This window comes from Colletes latitarsis, chromosome 14 (genome assembly GCF_051014445.1).
Source record: "Colletes latitarsis isolate SP2378_abdomen chromosome 14, iyColLati1, whole genome shotgun sequence".
Taxonomy (NCBI): Eukaryota; Metazoa; Arthropoda; class Insecta; order Hymenoptera; family Colletidae; genus Colletes; species Colletes latitarsis.
This window is the reverse complement of record NC_135147.1, coordinates 17,439,954-17,462,855: the sequence shown is the minus strand read 5'-3', so window position 1 is coordinate 17,462,855 and position 22,902 is coordinate 17,439,954. Positions and strand designations below refer to the sequence as shown.

The window sequence follows — 22,902 nt, the reverse complement described above, 5'->3', positions numbered from 1 at the left end:
GGACTGTTCATTACGGAATTAAAATGATTAATTCTCAAGTTACCAAGTTCCTGATGTGAAATTTCACAATCACGAGGCTATTTATCATCAAGTCTTTACGCATTAAAATCAACTAATTTTTACACTCACGAGGTCTTCGTAAAACAAATTTACTCCTTTTCGTGATCATTCCTTGAACGAACAAATTTAAACAAAATTAAATAGTATACGTTTTATTTGGAATTATTTGGAATTAAATCGTACGTCAATGGATTTTAGCGACGTTACGAAACTAAGTCTCAAGACAAGTTTTAGGTTGTGTAATTTACAATTGTCTAAAATCAAAGTTTTGGCCTCGTAAATAATTTGACGGTTTTGGTCTGGCAGTCAACGTGTTAACTAGATGAAATCTGCTTAGTCACTCAATCTGTCTAGCCATCGCTACTTCTGTTCGTGTCTATAAACTATGTCAAAATCATTAGTATCGTCATGGATTCTCTGCTGACGCTTCTACTTAGGACTGTCTGTCTCTAAAATTGTTTCTAAAACTGTCGCAATGACAAGATACACCAACCGAAGCGGAGCAGTTTTTGGCCTCCGAGATCACAGGATTTCAGTTTAGATGTTTATTTATGAAACCGTCTTTGATTAAAAGGCAGTATCATAAAGCGACTACATACCGCGACAAAGCCATAATACATTTCTAAATTTCCAATATTTCTTAAAATCATGGACATGTAAAACGTCATTTTTGTGTAAGAATATATACCGTGTAACTGACCAGTATTTGTGCCATTTTAACTATAACGAACTATAAGATTAAGATGTTCGTAGAAGATCAACACATAGAATTCTTTTTGTTGCATTTTAGTAATATCCACTCTTTCTTTTTACAATTTCCAACATTCTTTGTGACAGAGATTCATACAGTTTTTTAATTGTTTTTTTGTTTCAAAATTTTCCACGTATCTTCGACGCAAAAACTATTATACTTACTGTACGTTTAATAATAAACAGTTGGAAACAAAAATCAGTTCCCGAGACTGCTTAGTTACGTATGTATTTCGTAGAACAGAGTAATATGCTCTTTCAGAGTGTAAACAATAATACTACCTAGTGATAGAAGAATAAGTTTCCAAGTTACTTAAAATTTTTCGCAATTCTTCACGAGTGTCTTATGCTTTCATCGCAGTGTGTAAAACATTCGTGTAGGTAGCAGAAAATTACATAAAAGTATTCCCTATTGTGTTTTCAAGGATTTTCAATAAATCATTACAAATTTATTAAGCTTAATAGATCCACGCATTGCCAACAATGCACGTTTCTTCGACTAATGAGACAAGCAATCGAATATCTAATGGAAAGTGCTCGGAAATGTCAGCGATATATGAGACTCACAAACCACGAGCTTTAAGCAGCAATTAACATTTGGTTCGCTTTCTTAAGTCCATTTCAGTAATCACAGTTGCCCGCGAGTGTTATGTTCACCGTACACCGCTTGCATACACCTTATAATCGCTGGCTTCGAATCAACTAAGTAGAAAAAGGGTTCGACGTAATTGGGAAAATAAGTACAAGAATACAGGGACAAGAATACAGCAAACCTTGGATAACTGCAAGAAACACGAAACCGAAGTATTGCAGTTATAAGAACGCGCTTAATTTTCAATTCTCAGAAAGACTGTAGAAAAGAACAGTTAATGAAGAACAAATAAGAATAACACAATGTGAAACTTATTTATTTTTCATTTTTTATTAATAGAACCGTTGCTAATATATTTGTGAGTTTATATTCGTGTTTATAAACACCTTATAATTCGGATCATATTTACGTATTTAATGAGTGAGTATTTAATCGTATTTAACACGATTTTATACAATATTACAAGTAGGTTAAAAACAAATTATATCATGTTTGGTCTTATTTTAATCGGTAAACTCTCACAAATGTATTAGTTAAACTTTCATTAAGAAAAAAACAAAAACAAAAAAGTTTCATCTTTGCATTATGTGCATAGATATTCGAGCCCAGATGAGGTTAGACTACGCGATCGCTCGTCGTTGAACTTCCTGATGTGTCCAGGAAAATTTCCTTTCGGTAATAAGGGTGACTACTGTTCACTTATCCAATCGAAAATAACTCGCAGTTATCCGAGCATTGATGTATTCTTGTTTCTTTGGTTAATTAGCTGTCATATACACATATTTAACACTAGAATTCAAACTAGAGATCATTTTGACTTGCAAAATCTTCGATACCAATAAGTATTATGGTCTGCAATTTCCTGATTTTGTTTCTTTACATGTTTATTTATACAAGATAAATTTTTTACTTAGGTTCTATTTTATACGACAATACACCTGGAAAAACTAATTGTCATTTTGGATTAAAAATCAAGAATTCCTTATGGATTTAATGATTATGTTTTTTTTTTCATTTATTGTTTAAACGAAAGATCATATTTTTATAGTGTATTAAAAGAAAAAGTATCTATTTTATACAAGTCGTTGTTTCTATACGTTTACAAAAACTCCCGATATTCCTCGAATAACTATAACTTTCGGAAATTTGTTTAAGAAACACTTTTTATTATTCGCTGTATGACAATAAGCAGAATTTTTTCTGTAAAATACTGATTTTGATTACCGTAGTACCAGATGACTGCAAATACTGTAACTATTTTTAAATTATTTAACATTTGAACTTTACATTCTTAATCTACATATTTAAAAGCGTTTCAGTGAATTTTTAAACAATTTTTTATGCGTTTAAATTACGCAAAAATCACGGCAAACCTGAAAAAGACCAGTGAAAAATATATTTTCGTTAAATCCATCGAAGGACAACCGAAGTCTATAGAATTTTATAAAAATTTCGACAGAGATGGTTGACGACTGGATTAAAAGTCTGAATTTCGAGTGTCTTGTTAAACCCTGAATATTTGAACGTTCTGCATTGTATCGGTTCACGGGGCGATCGTAATTTTCGCGTCAGTGACACGACGACACCGACCCTACGAATCGCGACGAACACCGGATCACAAAGGGTGGCTTTAAGTATAAAGATGAGTCGAAGAAAGCCATTCGGGTCTCCAACACACGCGTGATTCGCCTAACAAGGATAAAAGCGTAGTCGTAAAATCGGACCTAGAAGATACACAGAAAGGGATTCGCGATCGTAATCCATCCGATTGCTTCGACTAAATCGCCACACTTTGCACGCACACTCGCTGGCCTTTATGTTGAATACGCGACGGCCACAGTCGCTCGTAACCGATAACACTGCCACTCGAAAATCGTTATTTCCATAAATCTGTCCAAACCTTATAGTCGAATGTTCGATAAAACAGTTACACGAAAAGTAATAAAAATTTGTCGTTCCAAGAAAAAACTATACAATGTGTCGGATAATTCGTGGTACGAATTGTTGAATCCTCGTTCCAAAATAAGTCGAAAACATACAAATTTTGTTTACGAACCCTCGTTTCTAGAGAAATCGATTTGAAAAATACATGCTTTGGTTGTACAAAACATATGTGAAATGTAAAATAAATAATTATGACTAGGACAGCTTGCATCCAATCGCTCGTACAGTGTGAATTTCAACAGATTACTGGGACATTTTGATATTTTCTAACTAAACTAAATGTTTTAAGTAAAAAGATATTAATTCTGCTTATTTTAACCAATCGAGAGTAGAAATAAGATGTAGAAATAACACAAAAATGACAGAAACGATTGTTTTCATTACTGATTACTATTATATAATTCTCGTTTTCATGTTCACGAATTTGTTTGAAAGCGATTAGCGTTTTCTACCTCGAACCGAGAGTGTGTAATCATAATATATTGAAATATTTCACTTGAAGCACAAATATAACCTGATTATAAAACAGTATACAGTTTACGTACGATTGTCACACACGTACCGTCGAAAAATTGATTTTCACATATCCGACGTCAGTAATGGACATAATACCGAATCAATAGTAACGATACCAGAGACTAAGTGTCATTTTATTCCAAACAGCTTTACATCTGCGACTATCAAACCGGATCGATACCTACTCGATACCTACATCACGATATTAATACGTGACAATTGCAAACGAAAATATATAGTAGCCATCGATATTAACATAGTATTAATTATTCACTGATGTTACTGTTTGTAGTATGCCAGTTACTCGACACCACAATACGTACACCTACCCTAAACATCCAAGAATACAGGGTGTTCGGCCAACCCTGGGAAAAATTTTAATGGGAGATTCTAGAGGCCAAAATAAAACGAAAATCTAGAATACCAATTTCTTGATTGAGGCTTCGTTAAAAAGTTAATAAAAAAGTAAATTAAAAAATTTCAAATTATTCTGAAAAAATTATTTTCGGTTGCAAGGATCGATTACAATCATTTTTGGTCATTACACATACCCCCGAAATCCTGCGCATTTTCGAGAAAAAAATTCAGTACATTCAGTAAGTTTAAAAATCTAAGAAAATTTTGAAAATCAAGTTCTGATTCTTCGCCGTAGCGGTCAATTTAAAAAAATAATAAAACACGCCGAAATTAAACTTATAAAAATTAAAAAAATACACTTGCTTTGTGCGATAAAATTCCGAACTTGCATTTAAAATTCGAAACTCGAGTTTCAGTATTATTATCCCCGTTAAGAATTTTCGTATCGAATTGCTTGGATATCGTTGACACGTATCGTGTATCAGTTTCATTGCGAATCTGCCTTTCGATAATAAATCCTTTTTATCAAATTTAAAAAATACTTGCAATTCCTATGATATTAGAAAATGTGTGTGCACTCTTTTAACGAATTTCATTAAAACGTTTTAAACTGAAAAATGAAAAAAAATGAAAACGAAACAAAACTTCTATTAATTTCATTAATACAAATCTACGTTCCAATAATAAATTGTTTTTATCAAATTTAAACAATACTTGCAATTCCTATGATACTAGAAAATATGTACACTCTTTTAATGAATATCATTAAAACGTTTTAAACTGAAAAATGAAAATTTTTCTGTTCCTCGTCTTTTATTTATAGAGAAACGCATTTTCTATATTTCCACGTCGTCTAAACGGAAAACGAAACAAAACTTGTATTAATTTCATTGATACAAATCAACTAACACGATGTAAATTTTGAAACAAGAATCATAGTTGGAAATTTATTAGACATTTGTCGTCGACGGATAAACACAAATTGTAGTCTTCCTAATGCAATTTTATTTCGTCGATAACACCGTCTACAAATAAGGAAAACTTGACGAGAAGCGATGGACGCCCCGCGATTACAATAAAATAAAGCATACCGAGTAATAGTCGGTTCATTATAGTGAAAGGATCGCATAAAAGAGACAGAGACCGACGATGCCGACCGAGTGGCAGAGAAAACAGGATGGAAGATGTAATAAAATTCGGTGGAGTCGGCGGTTATAAACTGAATTCCTCGAACAGCCCGGAATAGAAGTTGAAGTTATAGTTCTACACGGGGACAAAAATTCATCGAGAAGGTAGAAAAGGTGCTGCACCCAACAAAGTTAAAACGGTAAGAAAGTTACCACCCAACGTACGCATCACAGGGATGCAATATATCCGGTCGCTATGTAATTTTCTCGCCTTGCAAGATAATCCATAAAGGTGGCACGATATTAGCGAAGATCCGTGGGAAAGGAGAAACCAGTGGGAATAGATACCTGCGTTTAAGACCTTGCTACACTTTGCTTATACACGACTCGAATGATTCCTGAGAAAATAATTTACGTATCGAAGAATGTGTCGAAAGAAACTGTACAGAACTAATCTAAAATATAAATAACTAAAAGTGGCTATAAAAAATTACATCCGGTAATCAAAACGCGGAAAACTAACTTGTATTTAAGAATTACTTTATCAAGAAATTTTACTTTAAAATTAAAATAAACAACCAGACACGTCTGAAATATGTTTTGGTTCTCTGTTTATCTAGGAAGTTCCATTAAACTTGAAGTATAATACTTCGCGAGGCCCCCTTGTCATTTGATATTTCGATTGGAGCAAAACGGCATAGTGGGAACGTGCCAGGAGCAGTATTGTCGAAATTTCGCGGGCAATCGACCCCTTTTCTTCTACTTTTACACCTTTCCACTTTCAATTCAACGATAATGAAACGAACCATAATAAAATATTTTCTAAACTGAGACGTATTGCGCATGCAATTCTGGATTTCTGTAGTAATTACTTGAAACAGTAAATCTATTTTATGGTTCTGCGACTATTCTAAATGATATTTCTGAAAACTGCACCGATCTTTTTATTATATCGGGCACTAAATTATATTAAAATTAAATTAAGATTAAATTAAGAGCCTTATCATATTCAAGAATGACTTTTTAAGCAACTTATTGAAGGAAACTGTATCTAACGTTACTGACTTTGTTTTGATACCAGTTATCAAGAGAACATTACATGTAATTTTAAAAAGCAAAGGTGATTGAGATCGTTTATCGCAAGAATTTACGCAATTATTAATATTCGCCCTTGTTGTCAATTTCAAATATTTAATTATCCCTTTCGATATTGTGAATGTTTCTAAGTATACAAACAATTACCGGGTGGTATGTTTCACAGAATGTACTTAAGAAACGTGATTATAGGATTTCCGCACACCGTGCACATTGCAGCTTTAAATTTTAAGGCCACAAGGCTTGAAACACGCCAGTTCATTACAGACCCACACAGCAAATGCAGAAATATAGAAGCCATTAGTTAATAACCTGTACAAGATTACTGTTTCTTCGGTACTGCTTAAGAAAACAACTCGTTTCTTAATGAAAGTAATAATTGCGTTTTGTGTCATAATATATTGCTTTTATGTATTATTTTTAAATCCATATCGACTTTGAGACTGTAGCATGCTTATATACAAAGAATTCATACGAGTTTAAATAAAATGTGGATTTTATTAAACAGATAGTGCACGATTATTACAACCATTCAAATCCCCAACAAATAAATTGTTTTGTGCATCTCAAGTTTAATGCAATTTATTCTGATCATTCAAATTTTAATTGTTAATTTTATTGTTTCATATTTTGTTATTAAATATTTTGACATCGCACAACTGTTATTATTACGCTTTCTTCCCGATCGATTACCGACCAGTCTTTGCTCATAACATTTTTTTCAAATTAATGCAACGTCTAACAATTTTTGCAATCGTTACGCACACCCTACATATTCTATTAATTCAACCAAACGATTCATTAATTAATTACTGTTTACATTTTCGTTCCTAGCAAAAATGCAGCATAATATTACTTGGTACAGGATATTTGAAAGTAATATTGATAACAAATATACAACAGAATTCTATAGACATTCTCTCGCACGAAAAGAGAAAGGAAAAGATTATTCTATTAATAGTGCTGTCAGATACATCTAATTGCAAGCTACTATCTTGTTAGGGTAGAAACTCACACCGACTTTGTGAAACGATCTTTTTCAAGTGCATAGGGGAGTTCAAATTGACACGTTACTCGAATGTGATCGAAACTTGGTATAATTTTCAAATAAATACATGGTTGCAGAAATTACAGAAGAACAAAGATGAAAAATACACCATTAATTAAATTCAGTTATTTGTTATTTGCCAAATAAAAACAACCGTTTTATTTGAACAATTCGAATAGCAAATAAAGATTACTAATAATAATAGTACGACTTTATTATATTTACTATATTACTTGAAAAAGGGAAAAGAAAATAGAAGAATAGTAAACCTAACGCTGATTTAAAGAACCTTTCGTTTCGTTCGAAACTTTATTTACATAAATTTTTATCTAAATAAGAATTATGTCTGGTAAATGTAATGCAAGACGATCGTATCACCGCAGCGTTAATCGTAAATTACGTTCTTCTTCTGCTTCAATGTATCCTTCGTAGCATTCACTATTGCGCGAAGCCAATAATTACTCATTCTCGGCTAATCTAAAACTTATTGCCTGTTAATCGTATTTGTACAAGGAAGCTATAAACCATCTATCTTTTACGTAACGCGTTTATAGCTTGTAACAGAAGTCACATCGTTTCAGAGATAGGTCAGTTACAAAGTTTACCATAATTGAACAAATTAGAACATTCAACGTAGACACTAGATTCGTACGATGTCAAAATATTTAGTTATAAAATTCTCGAGGATACTGATTCTTAGAGAGAAAATAGAATTTTTTGTAATAATGTTTTCTCTCCATTAAAACAAAAAGATTTTTTTACTTTCCTTAGACTTTATTACATTTTTACATAAATAGATTATAATTAAAATTTGGATGTCCAAATCACACTAAACTTGTGCAGCACAAAATAATTTATTTACTGAGAATTTGAGTAAATAATATTGCGAGCCACAAAAAGAATGCCAAATTTAGATAATAGTTCAAATTCGTAACATAAAATATACAATGAAATTGCAACAATTGTTTATAATATCCAAATAAATTCGATTATTGCCTGCCACTAAACTCCGTCTGACACTTCACGCGTAATAGAAAATAAAATTAACGTGAAAACGACTTCAAAGATCGACACTTCGACTAGTAACACGAGAAGAACAATGTCCCAGGACCGATCTTCACATCTTGACCTACCCGTGGAGGTGTTTACTACTGACGTCGTACAAAACTGGAGCTGTAACCCAAGAAAGTCGTAAATGCCACCCCACAGCGCCACGCGACCCCTAAAAACAGTACACCCGTCATATCGTGTAACAGAAAAGGTTTAACCCTCCGTCTAGTCGAGCGCGCAAGGGGTCTATAAAAGGGTAACTGATGAGATTTTGTAAGTGGACTACCTATCAGTGTGAACGTTATCGATTGCGGTAGCTGACGAATAAAGAAAGCCGACCGACTCCTGCGAAGATTTATGAGTCGGAGTTTCGGGAAGGTCGACGCTAGAGAAGAGATCCCAAGTCGTAAAAATTTTGAGAGTTTCGTGAGCAGAAAAGGAAAATCCCTTTTGACCAGACCGCAATATAACGTTCCTCTTTCGATCATCGATCTCGGAACGATCATCGTTTCGACGTGGACGCGTGCCGTTTCTAGCATTCGTGGACGCAGAGAACCAAACTTTCTGCTATTTCGCCCCCCACAACGAGGCCAAGCGATGGAATTGTGAAATTCTTAAAACCCAACGATCATACTAAATATTCGAGTCCCATTTTTATGCTAATTCAACACCTTTCCGTGACCACAAATTTTATCTACGAACAAGCAATAAAAAGTTTTATATTTATTCGTACACTTGCTCTCGTTTACGTTCTATTCATTAATTAGAATTTATCAACAGGTTCTTAAAACTGATATTATAGTTTTGTATTCTGCGTTGGGAAATAAAATTTGCTCGACTCTGTTTCGCGTATAAAAAATATTTGTTTCCTCAAAAGTATTTCTTATCTTACCTCGAGAACTAATTTTTGTTAATGAACAAATTTTTCACAAAATTACAATATTTTATTTACTATTACTATTCATCAATTACTCGATAGAGATTAAGAAATGAAAAATAATATGAAAATTTCAGTGCTCCTTATTTCGTCCGATACTATCGCAAATAATTTACGTCCTTTGGTAGAAGAACTGAAGAAATGAGTAAAGAAGAAGAAATATATTTCGTAATTTCGGATGAAAGCACCAATGGAGATGAAACCAATTATGGAAGCGATTGAGACATAAACGTTAACGATACTTCCTCCACATTATTTTATCGATTGTTTGAATTTTACCGAAATTACGGAAAATTCGTCTCTCTGTAATTCACCTGGAATTGTTCGTCGTTTCTTTGACACGCACCCAACCGAAGTTATGGATCGTAACTTCCTTTGATATTAACGTTTATACTTATAAATTCCAACTAATTGCATCATTCTACCATGTACGATCGACTGAATTGCATAATGATAGTTGTACAGCCAAGAAAAGCCACTACATGAAAAAGGAAGCACTAAAAAAAAAAAACACTAAATCTGTCCTGTTATCGCGAATGTTATCTCTGAAAGTCGTGCATGTTATCCGGAGAATTAATATTTCTTACCAGGCTACTGGCGAGATCTCGCGCGATGAAAATTAATCTTTACAACCAATCAAACGCCTGCTGTTCGCTAAAAAGCATGCTTTCGTTTTATTGGGAGAATAAAATCGGCCTGGCTACCCATGAAGTTCGTACGATCTTCTCTTTCCTTCCCTTCGAGCCTTTTTCTCATGCGACTCGCGTTGAACGTCTTTGCACGTAATACGTACCGCTAATTGCTCGCCGAAAAAATTATCTACGTCGTAAAATATTATTCCGAACAAATATGTAATTGTAAAATTTAACTACAACTTGCTCTGCAATATTCACGGTTCGTTCCTACAGAGCGTGACGAGTTAAAAGATTTTTTAAAAATGAATTATCTCGAAAACAAAGGCCTCGTAATATGAAAATATTATTCCAGATTTTTAATTTAATTTAATCCTGGTTTGCATTAAAACTATTTTCGAAAGAAAATTCATATAAATGAAAATAACTTCCGTTTGCTTAATTACGCTTCTTCCAACGACTAATAAGTAGATTATATTTTTTTCTTTGAATCTAAATTTTTAAACTTAGCGAAGAACTCAACCGTCCCTTTCATTTCTTCTTCATTGAGAAAATTGTTAAACAAATGTCTAGATGTTTAGAGAAATGATAATTTGTAAGAAATATTTTAATACTTCTCTGTCCTACTGTTGTATTGTTTTTATTTCTGAGATTACAGTTGCAGTTTTATACTTTTCTGCGCCAAAGAAAGGTACGTTTAAGTTAACCATATTCTTCTACTTCGAAAAGCATACAAAATTCCATGCAATCTTCTGTCGAAAATGTAAATTTAATACAACAAAATGATGTTCGTACTGTTTGTACCATCTTATCTTTCCCAGACACGCTATACAGAAACGTGTATCTATTTCCTCCTAAAAACGTTGTGCATGAAACTTTATTGCATACATTTATCTTCTCTCCTTATTGCTCAGCTTAAATCTAACACGTGGCTGAAGAATTCAACAATTTACCGTGCACGTAAGTGACAATTATTTATGGACGGGCACGGTTAAAGAGAATTTATAGCAGTGTGCATTCATATTCCAAAATGACGAACAAAGTGTATACATATAATTCTCAACGAACAGCGAATTATTTTTTTTTTTTTATTAGCGGCGTCGATCGGGTGGTTTTTTCTAATATTTTGTTGATTAATTTTGTTTCTTTGATAAATCCCAGTAAATTGAGATTCCAGCTTGCATTTACGGCGAAGAGTATTGTATTTTGGGCAGTCAAGGACTAGGTGGTCCGTTGTAATTGTTATGTTGCAGTGTTCGTATATTGGGATGGGTTTCTTCGATAATAAGTATGAATGGGAGATTTTGGAGTGTCCAATTTTTATTCGGGCTATAGCAATTTGCTCTTTTCTAGTTAAAGTAGTTGTGGATTATTGTGGTACAATTAGAAGAAAAAAACCGAATAATTATGTATATGGGGGAGAAAAAAAGAAGGTACTTATGAGGACGAGCAGTTGTATGTAAGTGCCACGCGTCACATGATCGAGTCGCACAGCCTTGCCCGGGATTCAAAATGGCGATGGCACAACATCCGGGCGCGCATACATATAAACGCAAGAGAACCGGCGTTACGTTTTCGCCAGTCATGTCCTTCGTCGGTATAACAACAAGCAACGCGTTATTAAAAGCCTGTGCTCGATGTCTCGAAATGCAAGCTCGTAAAGACGAAGTTTACAACCCCATATACCCGCTATAATCACCCCTTGGTTCAGCAACGATTCCCTACGCCCGTGTACTTCCGTCGAACTTTCCGCGGTGTATCGCCGGCCATGCCACTTTTCCATTACCAACGATGATACGGAGATGATCCCCCTTTCCCTGTAACCCTCGTGTTAATTTCATCATCGCGGATCCGTGGAAACGCGCAGGTTGTAAATCAATTAAAGGGGTTTATGGCTCTTTACGCGAAAGACTATCGTAAACCTCGGATCGCCGCGTCCCACTAAAGAACTACAGAAGAATGACAAGAACCTCGAGAAATTTCGTTATAAGCGATTATTAGACGAGGCGAAATCATCTCGAATCCTTTATTGGTGTAATTCCGTTGCGTTTATTAGGCTCCTGGTCTACCGTGAACATGTTCCCAGCGATCGCGACTAACGAGTTAACGACCAAGAAATTGGAACTTTTTTCATTTATGAAGTGTACCGTGTTTTCTTTGTAGATTATTAACAGTTTATCATTGTTACCGCAATTTATAATCTAGTTTAAAATTTAATACAGGAACGTGTGCAAGACGGTTTTATAAGGCGATGGAAAACTGCAAGCGCGTAGCACTCGTTAAATAGAATAGAAAATGCTTGCACGAGCTACGTACGTGCATCTATCCTCTCAGAGTAGATAACGATTTTCTATTTTAATAATGTAAGTTACCTATCTACGTTCATTCATTGTTTGCGATAGGAAGATTGTCAAGCGTGTACTGAAACGGAAGGGTCATAGATAGAATCTCGTAACAGATTAAGATAGATCTCCGATAATCCTCTACTTCCCTAATGCTAGCAATGAAGAGACACAGATTGACAACACTCGCGTGAAAATTGCTTTATACTACAAACAGATTTGTACTGTCAGTTTAGTTATTAGCAACAGTTTAAAATCCCCGATCTTTTATCTTATTACATACGTAGCATATACAAGGTGTTTTGCCATCTCTGAGGAAAATTTTAATGGAAGATTTTAGAGGCCAAAATAAGACGAAAATGAAGAATATCAATTTCTTGATTGAGGCTTTGTTAAAAAGTTGTAGAATCATTTCCGGTCACACAGTATATTTTCAATAAAGAATTTTTTTCTCGAAAGTACGTAGGAATTCGAGGGTATGTATAGTCACCAAAAATTATTATAATTAACCACCACAACCAAAAATAATTTTTCCAGAACGATTTGAAATTTTTTAATTTTATCGAAAAATTTGTCCACCTACTCGAATTTTTTCTCGAAACTGCATAGGATTTTGGGGGTACGTCTATTCACCAAAAATGATTGTAATTGACCCCCACAACCGAGAATAATTTTTTTAGAACGATTTGAAAATTTTTTTCTTTGCCGAAAAATTTAGGCACCCTGTCAATTTATCCCCTGTCGATTTTTCTTAAATATTCATTTTTCTTTTTTAATAAATTTGTTTGACACTGTACGGAAATGTTGTTTAATACTTTTTTGTAGGTACCCATGAGCTCTACATCAGAAAAAAGTTTCATTGGAATATATCCACTATTGTAGGAGTTATGGCTGTTTGAAAGTTGGACCATTTTTATGGGGTTTTTCTCATTTTACGTGGTTAAGGAGCAACTTTTCGAATATTTTTGGAATTTCTACTTATTCTACACCAAAATACGCGTGGTTTGCTTTTTTAAACATTAAAATCGTCAAATCCGTTCAGAAGTTATGACGTTTTAAAGATGCACAAGAAATTTTGGAGTGACATTTCTGGCCTGAAATTATATTTTTAGTAAGGAATTTTTTTCTCGAAACTGAGTAGGATTTCAAGTGTATGTCTATTCACCAAAAATGATTGTAATTGACCCCTGCAACCAAAAATAATTTTTTTAGAACGATTTGAAATTTGTTAATGTAATTTTTTAATAACTTCTTAACGAAGCCTCAATCAATAAATTGATATTCTTGATTTTCATCTTATTTTAATCTCCCATTAAAATTTTTCCCAGGGCTGGCCGAACACCCTTTGTACATACTATATTATTAGAATAAAATAAGCCAGGAAAAAGAACTATTAACTTTCCTAAAATACATTGTAATTTCTGAAATTTCTGTAATTTTGTCTATTTCTTTAAAACTATTCTTATACGATATCTCTATCCCTATTCCACCGTCTCTTTTCATACCGTTTAGTATTCTTTTAAATCCTCCCGCTCTAGAATAAAAACAAATACGGTCGTTTCCAGTAGCAACACGATAGACGTTTGTCCGAACGACCAGATTCGTGTTCAGATGCATCATTTTATATGCTTTATAATCGTTCGTATCATTACACGTTAAACTTTACCACCTCGGTGGCTTTTACTAAAAGACTAATGCTATCGCTTAATCTAATACAATGTTAATTGCATGCTTATCTCTACTTGCGTCTATCTGTGGACTTAGTTCAGCTACTTTCGAACCAATTAGCACGTAGTTCGGGGCACGCCTGGTACGCATAAATTCTTTCTTTCCCCCGCCAATGTTTTACGCTTCGCGTTTTCTGATACACGCGGTACTGTTAAGGTAAAAGATGCAACCGATATTCGAAAATGGACGAAAAGACGGAGAAAAATCTGTCGCCGCGGTTCCCTGTCGACTTTACGCATGGACGAGCGTACAACAATGAAAGGAAATAATTCAGTTACGAGTGTACGGTGGGTCCCTGTCGTTCGGTAATCGTAAAAAATTTTACCATCGTTCGTGCGTTATCCCGGGTGGGAAATTGTCACGGAACTCTGGCGGAATCCTTGGCCAGACGGACCGGGACAGGCTTGGTGTGCGTCAATTCAACTTTAGTGGTTAGCCCCGCTCGCGGACTTCCAGCCTCCTTCGAACCGTTTACGTCCGTGAACAAACTATTTCATCCGAAAGCGAGCAAAATAACGATAACTTTTAAAAACGAGCCAGCTCGTAAAAGCAAGAGCGAGCTCCTAGGTTTCGGCTTTGGTTATAAGTTCGTATTATATTAGCTGGGTACGAACGACTCGCCGACCAATGGGGACGCTCGTAAAACCAGGGTTAACATTCGGCCGGGATGTCAAGTGAAAGAGTGGCTTGAATTTTGTTAGGATCACTGCGAACGACGTTATAAGTACGTTCGTTCGGTTATACCGGGCGTTACGAAGCTCTCGCTCAAATTAGAGGCATCGACGTTCCCGATTCTAATAAAATTGATCATCCACCGAAATTGGTGTACGTACTTTATTGAAACGAGAAACGGTTTGGACCCGTCCGCGGGAAAGTAACAGTTACGGACGAATTACTTTAACTTTCTTGGAAATTTACTTTACTGGATTCTATCGTACAGCGAGTCAGAAAATTTTTGTAAAAGAAACAATAAAAGATTCTTTTATGCTTTTTATTTGACAAATATAATGTCTAGACCATAAATTCACAATTCTATGAAAAAAACAATAATATCATTATTTGGAGTTATAGAAGAATGAAACGAAAAGATTCTGTGCATCAATTGACATTACAAAAATTAATAATTTTAACAATGTTAATATTTTGTAGGATATCCTTCTTGTTTTATCACTTCGAAAAGTGACATTAATTCTATGTTTAGACATTTCTCTTTTAATCTACTTTGCAATTCCGCTCTATTAATTATTGTTTTTTTTCGTATTTTTTTATCTAGTCTGTCCCTTACCATCTCAATAGAATTTAGATTCGGTGACTGAGGTGGCGTATTTATGAACTTTGTATAGAAGCCACTCTTGAATAATTTTCGATTTGTATTTTGGGTCATTATCTTGGTATAATTGAAATCTTTCAAGAATATCCATCTCTTGTGCACTTTGCTTTAAATTCTTCTTTAGTATATTTAAGTATCTCATTTTATCCATTGTTTGTGTTATAAATTACTTTCCTACTCCACAGTAACTGATACAACCCCACACCATAACATGACCATTGCTTTGTTTCATTGTTGAACGAAGATTTTTGATAAAAATTAACTTCTACAGATTTTGAAATAAATTTGTTTGCTGAATTCAAATGTTTTTTTTTCAATTTATCGCATTAACGTACTGTTTTATTAAAAATAGTTTCATTGTAAAATTGTTGGAGTTCGATATTAATTTGGAGGACATGGAATTATTTCATTTTATTCTTTTATAACTGTAAGTGATATTATGATTGTCTTCATAGCAAAGTGAGTTCGTAATCTAAATATTATGTTTTTGAAACAAGAAGCGTAAAAAAGTCTTATTATTTCTTTTATTCTTCATATTCCTATCATTTCCTGCGTTTTCCAACAACTTTGTGACTCATTGTACATATAATAAGAAAGTATAATTCGTTCCCGTTGAAAGTGACTGGTTTATTGCAAAATGTAATTAGTCTACTTCGAGCAAATGTTTCTTGTCGATTTGGTAAACAAATTAACATTGAAAATACGTTTGATGAAAGCAAACAATCACTTCCAATATGACACAGTGGAAGTTTAAAATGTAATCAAGATATTTTACTTCGATAATTGCTCGTAGATAAATGTAATCGTTATTTGTAAACTAACAAATGTAGCAAGTAACAAGTTATACTATAATTTTTAAACTAAAGTATTTTAATTAATATTGACTGAAAATTAATAACTCCTAGAAGCATTATCCAAGTTAAAAGTACATTGGACATGGTATGTAGAGTGTGAAAGAAAGTTTGTGCTATACTGTAAGCATATGTAGTTTTCAAACGCTATTCCTAGAGAATTGTTTCTAAAGTAAATGCTATAATCTCTTAATTTTTAATTAAGTAAATAAAAAATCTCTAACATGGAAACGAATGACTTGTTTATTTCGATAAGTTTTTGTATATTTTGTACACCTATACTTAATCCAACATCTATATTCAAAGGCAACAAATTGTAAATTTGCATTTACATTTTTCGTGGAAAAAGTAACTGGTTTATTTGTTCTAATTTTATACTTTGAAACAATCTGTTAATTTTCGAAGTAATATTTCTATTTCAGGAACTTCATTTTAAACACCTCACCGTAACTATTCCGTTAATACAAAATAACAATTTCGTTCTCCATCAATGAATCGAAACATCAAACTATTTTTAATTACCCGTTATTTCGAATCGTTTCTGAAAACCTTTCAATTTCGTGCAATTAAACATTGTCTGAATTAGAACGTGTTTGGATTCGTTTTCATCGAGAAAACATCGCCGATCCATTGACAATACTCTGATAAAGATATAATGAAAAATATAAGAATTGTACCCTTCATTATAGTTCGAAGATCGATACTGAGCGTGACGTGGATCGCTCTCGACAGCCCGGCGACATTTTGTTTACACAGTTGTCGACCACACAAGTCGTTGGATACGAGTGGTGGGGATGACTCCTAAACTTATATCAAAATAAAAATCGGCACTTCTAACGGGGAGTTACTGTAATGTCGGTCGAAATCGTAAATCACGGAAACTGTAAATAAATGAATCACAATCGTTAGATTAGAGGAACTGGAGGACAGTGCTCCGTTTGTCTCCAAGAAGAATAACGATCGTTCGTTAGGTCGTACGAGCTAACGTTCGCGAATAAATAATACTCTTTTGATAAAGTCCACTGAATACTGGCCTCTGTATTTAAATCTGGCGACAAGGGAGGTCTGCTTATCTGGTAATTGTAAATTACTTTTATAATTATTTCACGTTATTGGTCATGCCTAGCTGAGTTGGGTCTGTGAATGGAGATCATAAACAAAATATCACGAACGGAGATCAACGCGCACCGCTTTCAGAAATGCATCATTTCTGCCGATTGGTGCTTCGTGATCAGATTATGCCACAAAGTGCACTTTTTTAAATTACAGAATTTATGGTATACAGAAGAGAAAGAACCTAGTCATCAACGATTGGTTCACTCAATAATAAACTGACTGTTTTATACAATATGTTTATACTGCCTCAATCTTTTCTAGTTTGACCTACCTGACAAAGGGATATTTTAAAAATTCCAAAAGTAATTTAAAAAGTCCAAAAGAAAAGAATACTTTCTTTCCACAGACTTCAATATAAATTCTAAATAAGTAATCATTTTTAAATAACTCGATAAATTAAGACATCAAATTAAGGAGTAACGAAAGAATTAACGAGCACGAAACAACAATTAGCAGTAATGTAAGCAATTCAACACGCATGCCTCTAAAAATATGTGGAAAAAGTCTTTCGTAGAACACCGAAATAACAAACAGCGTTCTTTTAAAATAAAATAATCTGTTTCAATGTCTTAGAAAATTGAAGGGGAAAATATAGCTTTTCGTTATTTTAGAAACGGTGTTTCTAGAAATTGAAACTTTTAGTTCTTTTCTGCGCGAAAACACCTCAAATTTTGTATATTTGGTGCAACGGTGCAAGTTATTTTTTTAATTAAATTACAAATTCCACATAGAAAAGTGCTATTACTAATTTATATCATGAGTGTTCTTGATATTCAAATTTTCCTTATTAATTGTGTTAGATTAAATCGATTTGAGACGAATTGTAATGAATTTTACTAACAATAAGAAAATTGCTCAAGTAGTAATCACATCACTATGAGCATACTTTCGTAAATTAGAAAAAGACCAATATGAATATGTCTTACTCGTCAAATCAGAATATAATTCAATTGAAAAATTTGAATACACATTGCATACCTTCAAACGATTTAAATAAATAAAACGTTTATCGAATCTATGTAATACCTAAGTGAAAGGTATTTTAAATATACAAAAATTAATACCAGGAATTTGTAATAAAAATTTATTAACGTGCAATTTGTTTGCTTAAAAGTATACGAACCATAACGTACAAGGAACTCGAGCGATTAAACGTGTTTAACCAGGTCAAGTGCGCCACTGTTTACGTCGAATTCTATCAAAACTCGTTTTTTTTACCGCGTAAGAAAAAAGGAGAAAACGATTGAAGGAAAGGAAGAATTTTCGTATTGTGTTCGTTCGCGTTATTAAGTGTCCGAGCTTTGTCGCTCTTCCCTAACGAGTAGATGATGATGCTGCGCACGAAGGGTTGGTTTCGTAGGCGCAGCAGAGGGGTGACTAGAAATCGGAGCAAGCAACAGGTTGGCAATTCTGATTTTGAACGCCTACATACATAAACATTACATGTATATTCATCGTAAGCAGGTGCGCCGCAGTTAATGGGCGATGGGCATGCATATTAAGCAGCAAGGGTTCAATGCCACTCGCATCACGCTAATGAGGACTTTTAATTTTTACCGACGAGTTACATTTTGTGGTTCGAGGAATGCCGACGAACGCTAATTCGACGTCGAAATTATGCACGTACACGCCCGACGAACGTAATAATAATATCAACAGATTTCTGAAATTATACATTGCCCGATTTATCATATTATTCGTCGAAAATAACGGAATTGCGTTTCACGATTTTTTACGAGAAATCTATCACGACACAGAGACGAACGATTAAATAAATTTCAATGAAATTTTACTTTCATGTTCCATATTCTCGTATTTTGAGCGATATCGATGAATAACGATGGATACCTATTAGAATTTTCTGATTTTCATTAAAAATGTTTTCAATAAATCTTAAGAAAGCTTACATATCATGGTTCTTTTCGCATATTCAACATTTAGTAACTCAGGCATAAAGTTTCAAACGCAATTTCGTTTTGGCACATACAGGGTAAATAGCCGTCAGCAGATTTCAATTTTTTAATCAATTTTCGAGTCTACTATTGTTTATTCCATCCATTTATGCAGCATTTATTTAATAACCCGGCTGCTTTTATTACGTTCTTACGTTCATAAAAAAAAGCACCATGGCAGTTGACCACCGCCAAGGATATTTTACGTGATCAATCAACTCGATATCAGATCATTTTCGTTTTTCAGAAGACGAATAAATTATATAGTACGAGGTGTAATTAGCGATCGGACTGATACAATTATGTATTTTTGATATTCAAGCAATTCGATACCACATACTTAATAGGAAGTATGAGAAGGTATCGACAGGTACCAATTTTCGACATCGATATTTTTGTAATGAACGCTTGGTCGGTACCAATAGTATTTAGTGACGATAAAAAGTTTAAACAAGACTGCTTCTTACATTGTCTTATTATTTTTCTGGCTCTTATTCGTTTTTTTAATTCAATTTCTAACGGTTTGTGGTTTCCTCTATCTGCTGTGGAAACGTTTAGAAACTTTAATCGCAGTTTCACATTCCTTGTTCCACCATCGTAGTTTATAGTAGTTTCTAATTATTTTTTATGTTTTTTTTTTCTAAATAGACTTATCTGCTGCTTGCCTTACACTGGAAATGAATTCATCTATTGGATATATATTAGAATGTTTTCAGTTTACTAAGTCATATTTCCATCGTGGCACGTATTTAAACTGGTTTCTGGAACGATTTGTATTAAATTTTATTCTAATAGGGAACTGGTTGCTGTCGTGTAATTCATAGATTCTTTAACGTATGCACTTGTAGGCTATATTTGCGTTACAAAAGGGTTAAGTCAGTTCTGCTGAATATTCCACACTAGCTGCACTGAAGTGAATTGGTTTGCGATCAAATAAGAGATTAATGTTTTGACTCGGTATGATTTATTTCATAACATTTTCTCTTGAGCCAGTTTTTTTCAGATTAAGTCTTCTGAATCATTTAGTTGAAAGTTGTTAGAAATCCATATAAAAGTACTTCTATTAATACTATTTTATCATAGTACAAGCGAAAACTTGATCAAACATGATTTTCTTTGGAATAGCAAGGAGTTTGAATATTTATTTCTCAAAGTTATTATTTATTTATGTTCATAGAAAATGACGATCACATAGATGAAAGTAAGGCAACAGGCTTCTACAGCTTATCGGTTTATTTATTTGAAAGTCTAATAATTTTCTTTTTAATCTTTATTATATAATTCTTCAAACGAATTTATAACTATTTCTCTTAATTACAGACTCTATGACTTTATCATATCACTAATCAGTTTTAGATAGCAACAACGAGAAGTGTATTCTACAGGCCAATTATAGAGACATATTTAAAAAAGAACAATTTATGAAACGAGTATCACTGCAGATATTACATATCTTACTAAACAATAAAGTTGTTTCACTGTAACTGGAGATAAGAAATGAGTTTTGATGACCCTAATCCTAAACATCAACTCCAAATCGAAATATTCATGCTCACGACACCATATTGTGTATCTGTTGGAATATGAATTTTTACAAAATGAAAACGAAAAAATACCAGCGGATTTCAATGCAACCACCTAATAATAATTCTCTAGTAAATAAAATCAATTCATTTTACATATTTGCACATATCGTTAGGCAGAAGATGACGAACTTTCGATTTAAACGAGTCGAAATACTTAAATTGAACTATAAAATACAATAAAGAATCTATTTTCTTGCCAACTGCAAGCTCTTATATACGGAATAACAGATTATAGTTTAAATGAAATATGTGGCAACAATATCGTTTTAACGAATTTGTAGCTTCCAAGTCGACCAAGCAAGTGTTCAGCAACGAACACGATAAAAAATAGAATATATAAGGTTTGTGAACACTCACCGGATTGCGACTGCGGCAAGTGGGTCGTTGTCCCAGTATGAGGGTGCAACGAGGGTAATTTTCTGGAAGTAGGAATACTGATGACACCACTGAGCCCCGAGTGCATACCGTTGCTACCGTGATTGCTAATAGGCGAGTCACCGCTGCTACTGTCGTAACTACCCTCGAGACTTCTAGCCGGTTGAGGGACCGATGTAAGTCGATCAGCTTCCACCCCGAATGGCGGTGGATCCACCTGCTAGGAAGAGATCAATTACGATCGGGGGCCGGTGAGATGAAGCTTATTTGAAATTATCGCGGCTGCGAGGCGCAAAGGAAACACACAGTGGCAATTTGCCTTGCATCGCATGCGGCCCAACGTTGGCGTTAAAAACATGAAATGTACGAAATAATCATAGCTTGGCGAGATTCTTTTCAGGCAATTACAGTATCTACAATTCCAAATCGACGATTTAACGATCAAAGTCGACGATGGACTCGTTAATAGGACGGTTTATTTTTAAGAACCACAATACAATTCACGCGCGCACATTTATAGCGCGCAATTAGTAGAAAAGTGGTATCGAGAAGGGAAAACACGAGGCAAAAAAAGAATTTCCTGCCATATACTTCGTTTGTATACTTTTTACTAACTTTTAATGCAAGGTATAGAAGAATTTAATAAAATCGTAGTGCTTCGTTGTATGATTTCTTATTTAAAAATTCGGAATGAAGTGTTGATATTATTTATTGAACTTTGTCCTTTTATTCTGTTTGAAATACTCGGTTTATGTAAATTTTGATTTTTCGTTTCTCTTTGGTAAATAAAGTTATCGAACTTATCGAAGTGCCTTGTACTAGTGAATATGCTATTTGGAAAATTTAATTGTCCGTAACAGAAAGTCATTTTTCACTCGTGCCATTATACAGTTCGAGTGAAATTACTCTTTTAAAAAAATGTAAGTTTAATAATAAAAAAAGCAATTCGTTATTCGAGATATAAACCTTAAAATCTAAGTAGAAATAGTGAATAATAAACTAACTCGATTATCCCGAAAACGAAGCATTGGACGAAACAATTTTGTTTTGCATTTTCGATTCACTTTTCCTTTTATGTCGATGGACGATCTAAAAAAGAGACCAAACTGACTAAAATGACTTTTACTTTCGACGAATCGCCTTGCTAATATCTTTAATAAACTAAACACTTTAGTATTTGACATTTTGCACGCCTCCAACGGGATAATCTGTGGGATGGTTGATGTAACGAGAACAATTCTTTCCGAGGGGCCCTGATTTTGAATTAATAATCGTGTCGCCACGTGGCTTTATATTTTTTAAGACCTCTCAGAAAAAAAGGCAAGTATGGAAGGAAGATTTGCAATGATCAGAGGAAGAGTGAAGTGAGTTGGGCACATTTCGTTAATTAATAAGAAATAAAAGTTTTACATTAATTAGTAAACTAACTTTTGCTCATAATAGCGAAAATTAGTTCACAAACGAATAGAAAATGTTTATCCGTTATTCGTGAATAAAATTAGTCCAACTCTGGC

At 33.8% G+C, this 22,902-nt stretch overlaps 1 protein-coding gene across 6 annotated transcripts in view; it reads right to left on the bottom strand.

Annotated features, from left to right (window-relative positions):
• Dsx (transcription factor doublesex) overlaps window positions 1-22,902 on the bottom strand; it is a 199,306-nt gene that overhangs the window by 160,249 nt on the left and 16,155 nt on the right. For 3 of the 6 annotated variants that reach the window (XM_076782018.1, XM_076782016.1, XM_076782015.1), the window contains exon 3: window positions 21,371-21,605. In XM_076782018.1, coding sequence (XP_076638133.1) covers window positions 21,371-21,605 — 235 coding nt within the window. Of the gene's footprint in view, window positions 1-21,370; window positions 21,609-22,902 lie in introns of all 6 variants that reach the window. The other 3 variants (XM_076782017.1, XM_076782012.1, XM_076782014.1) reach the window with 1 other exon arrangement.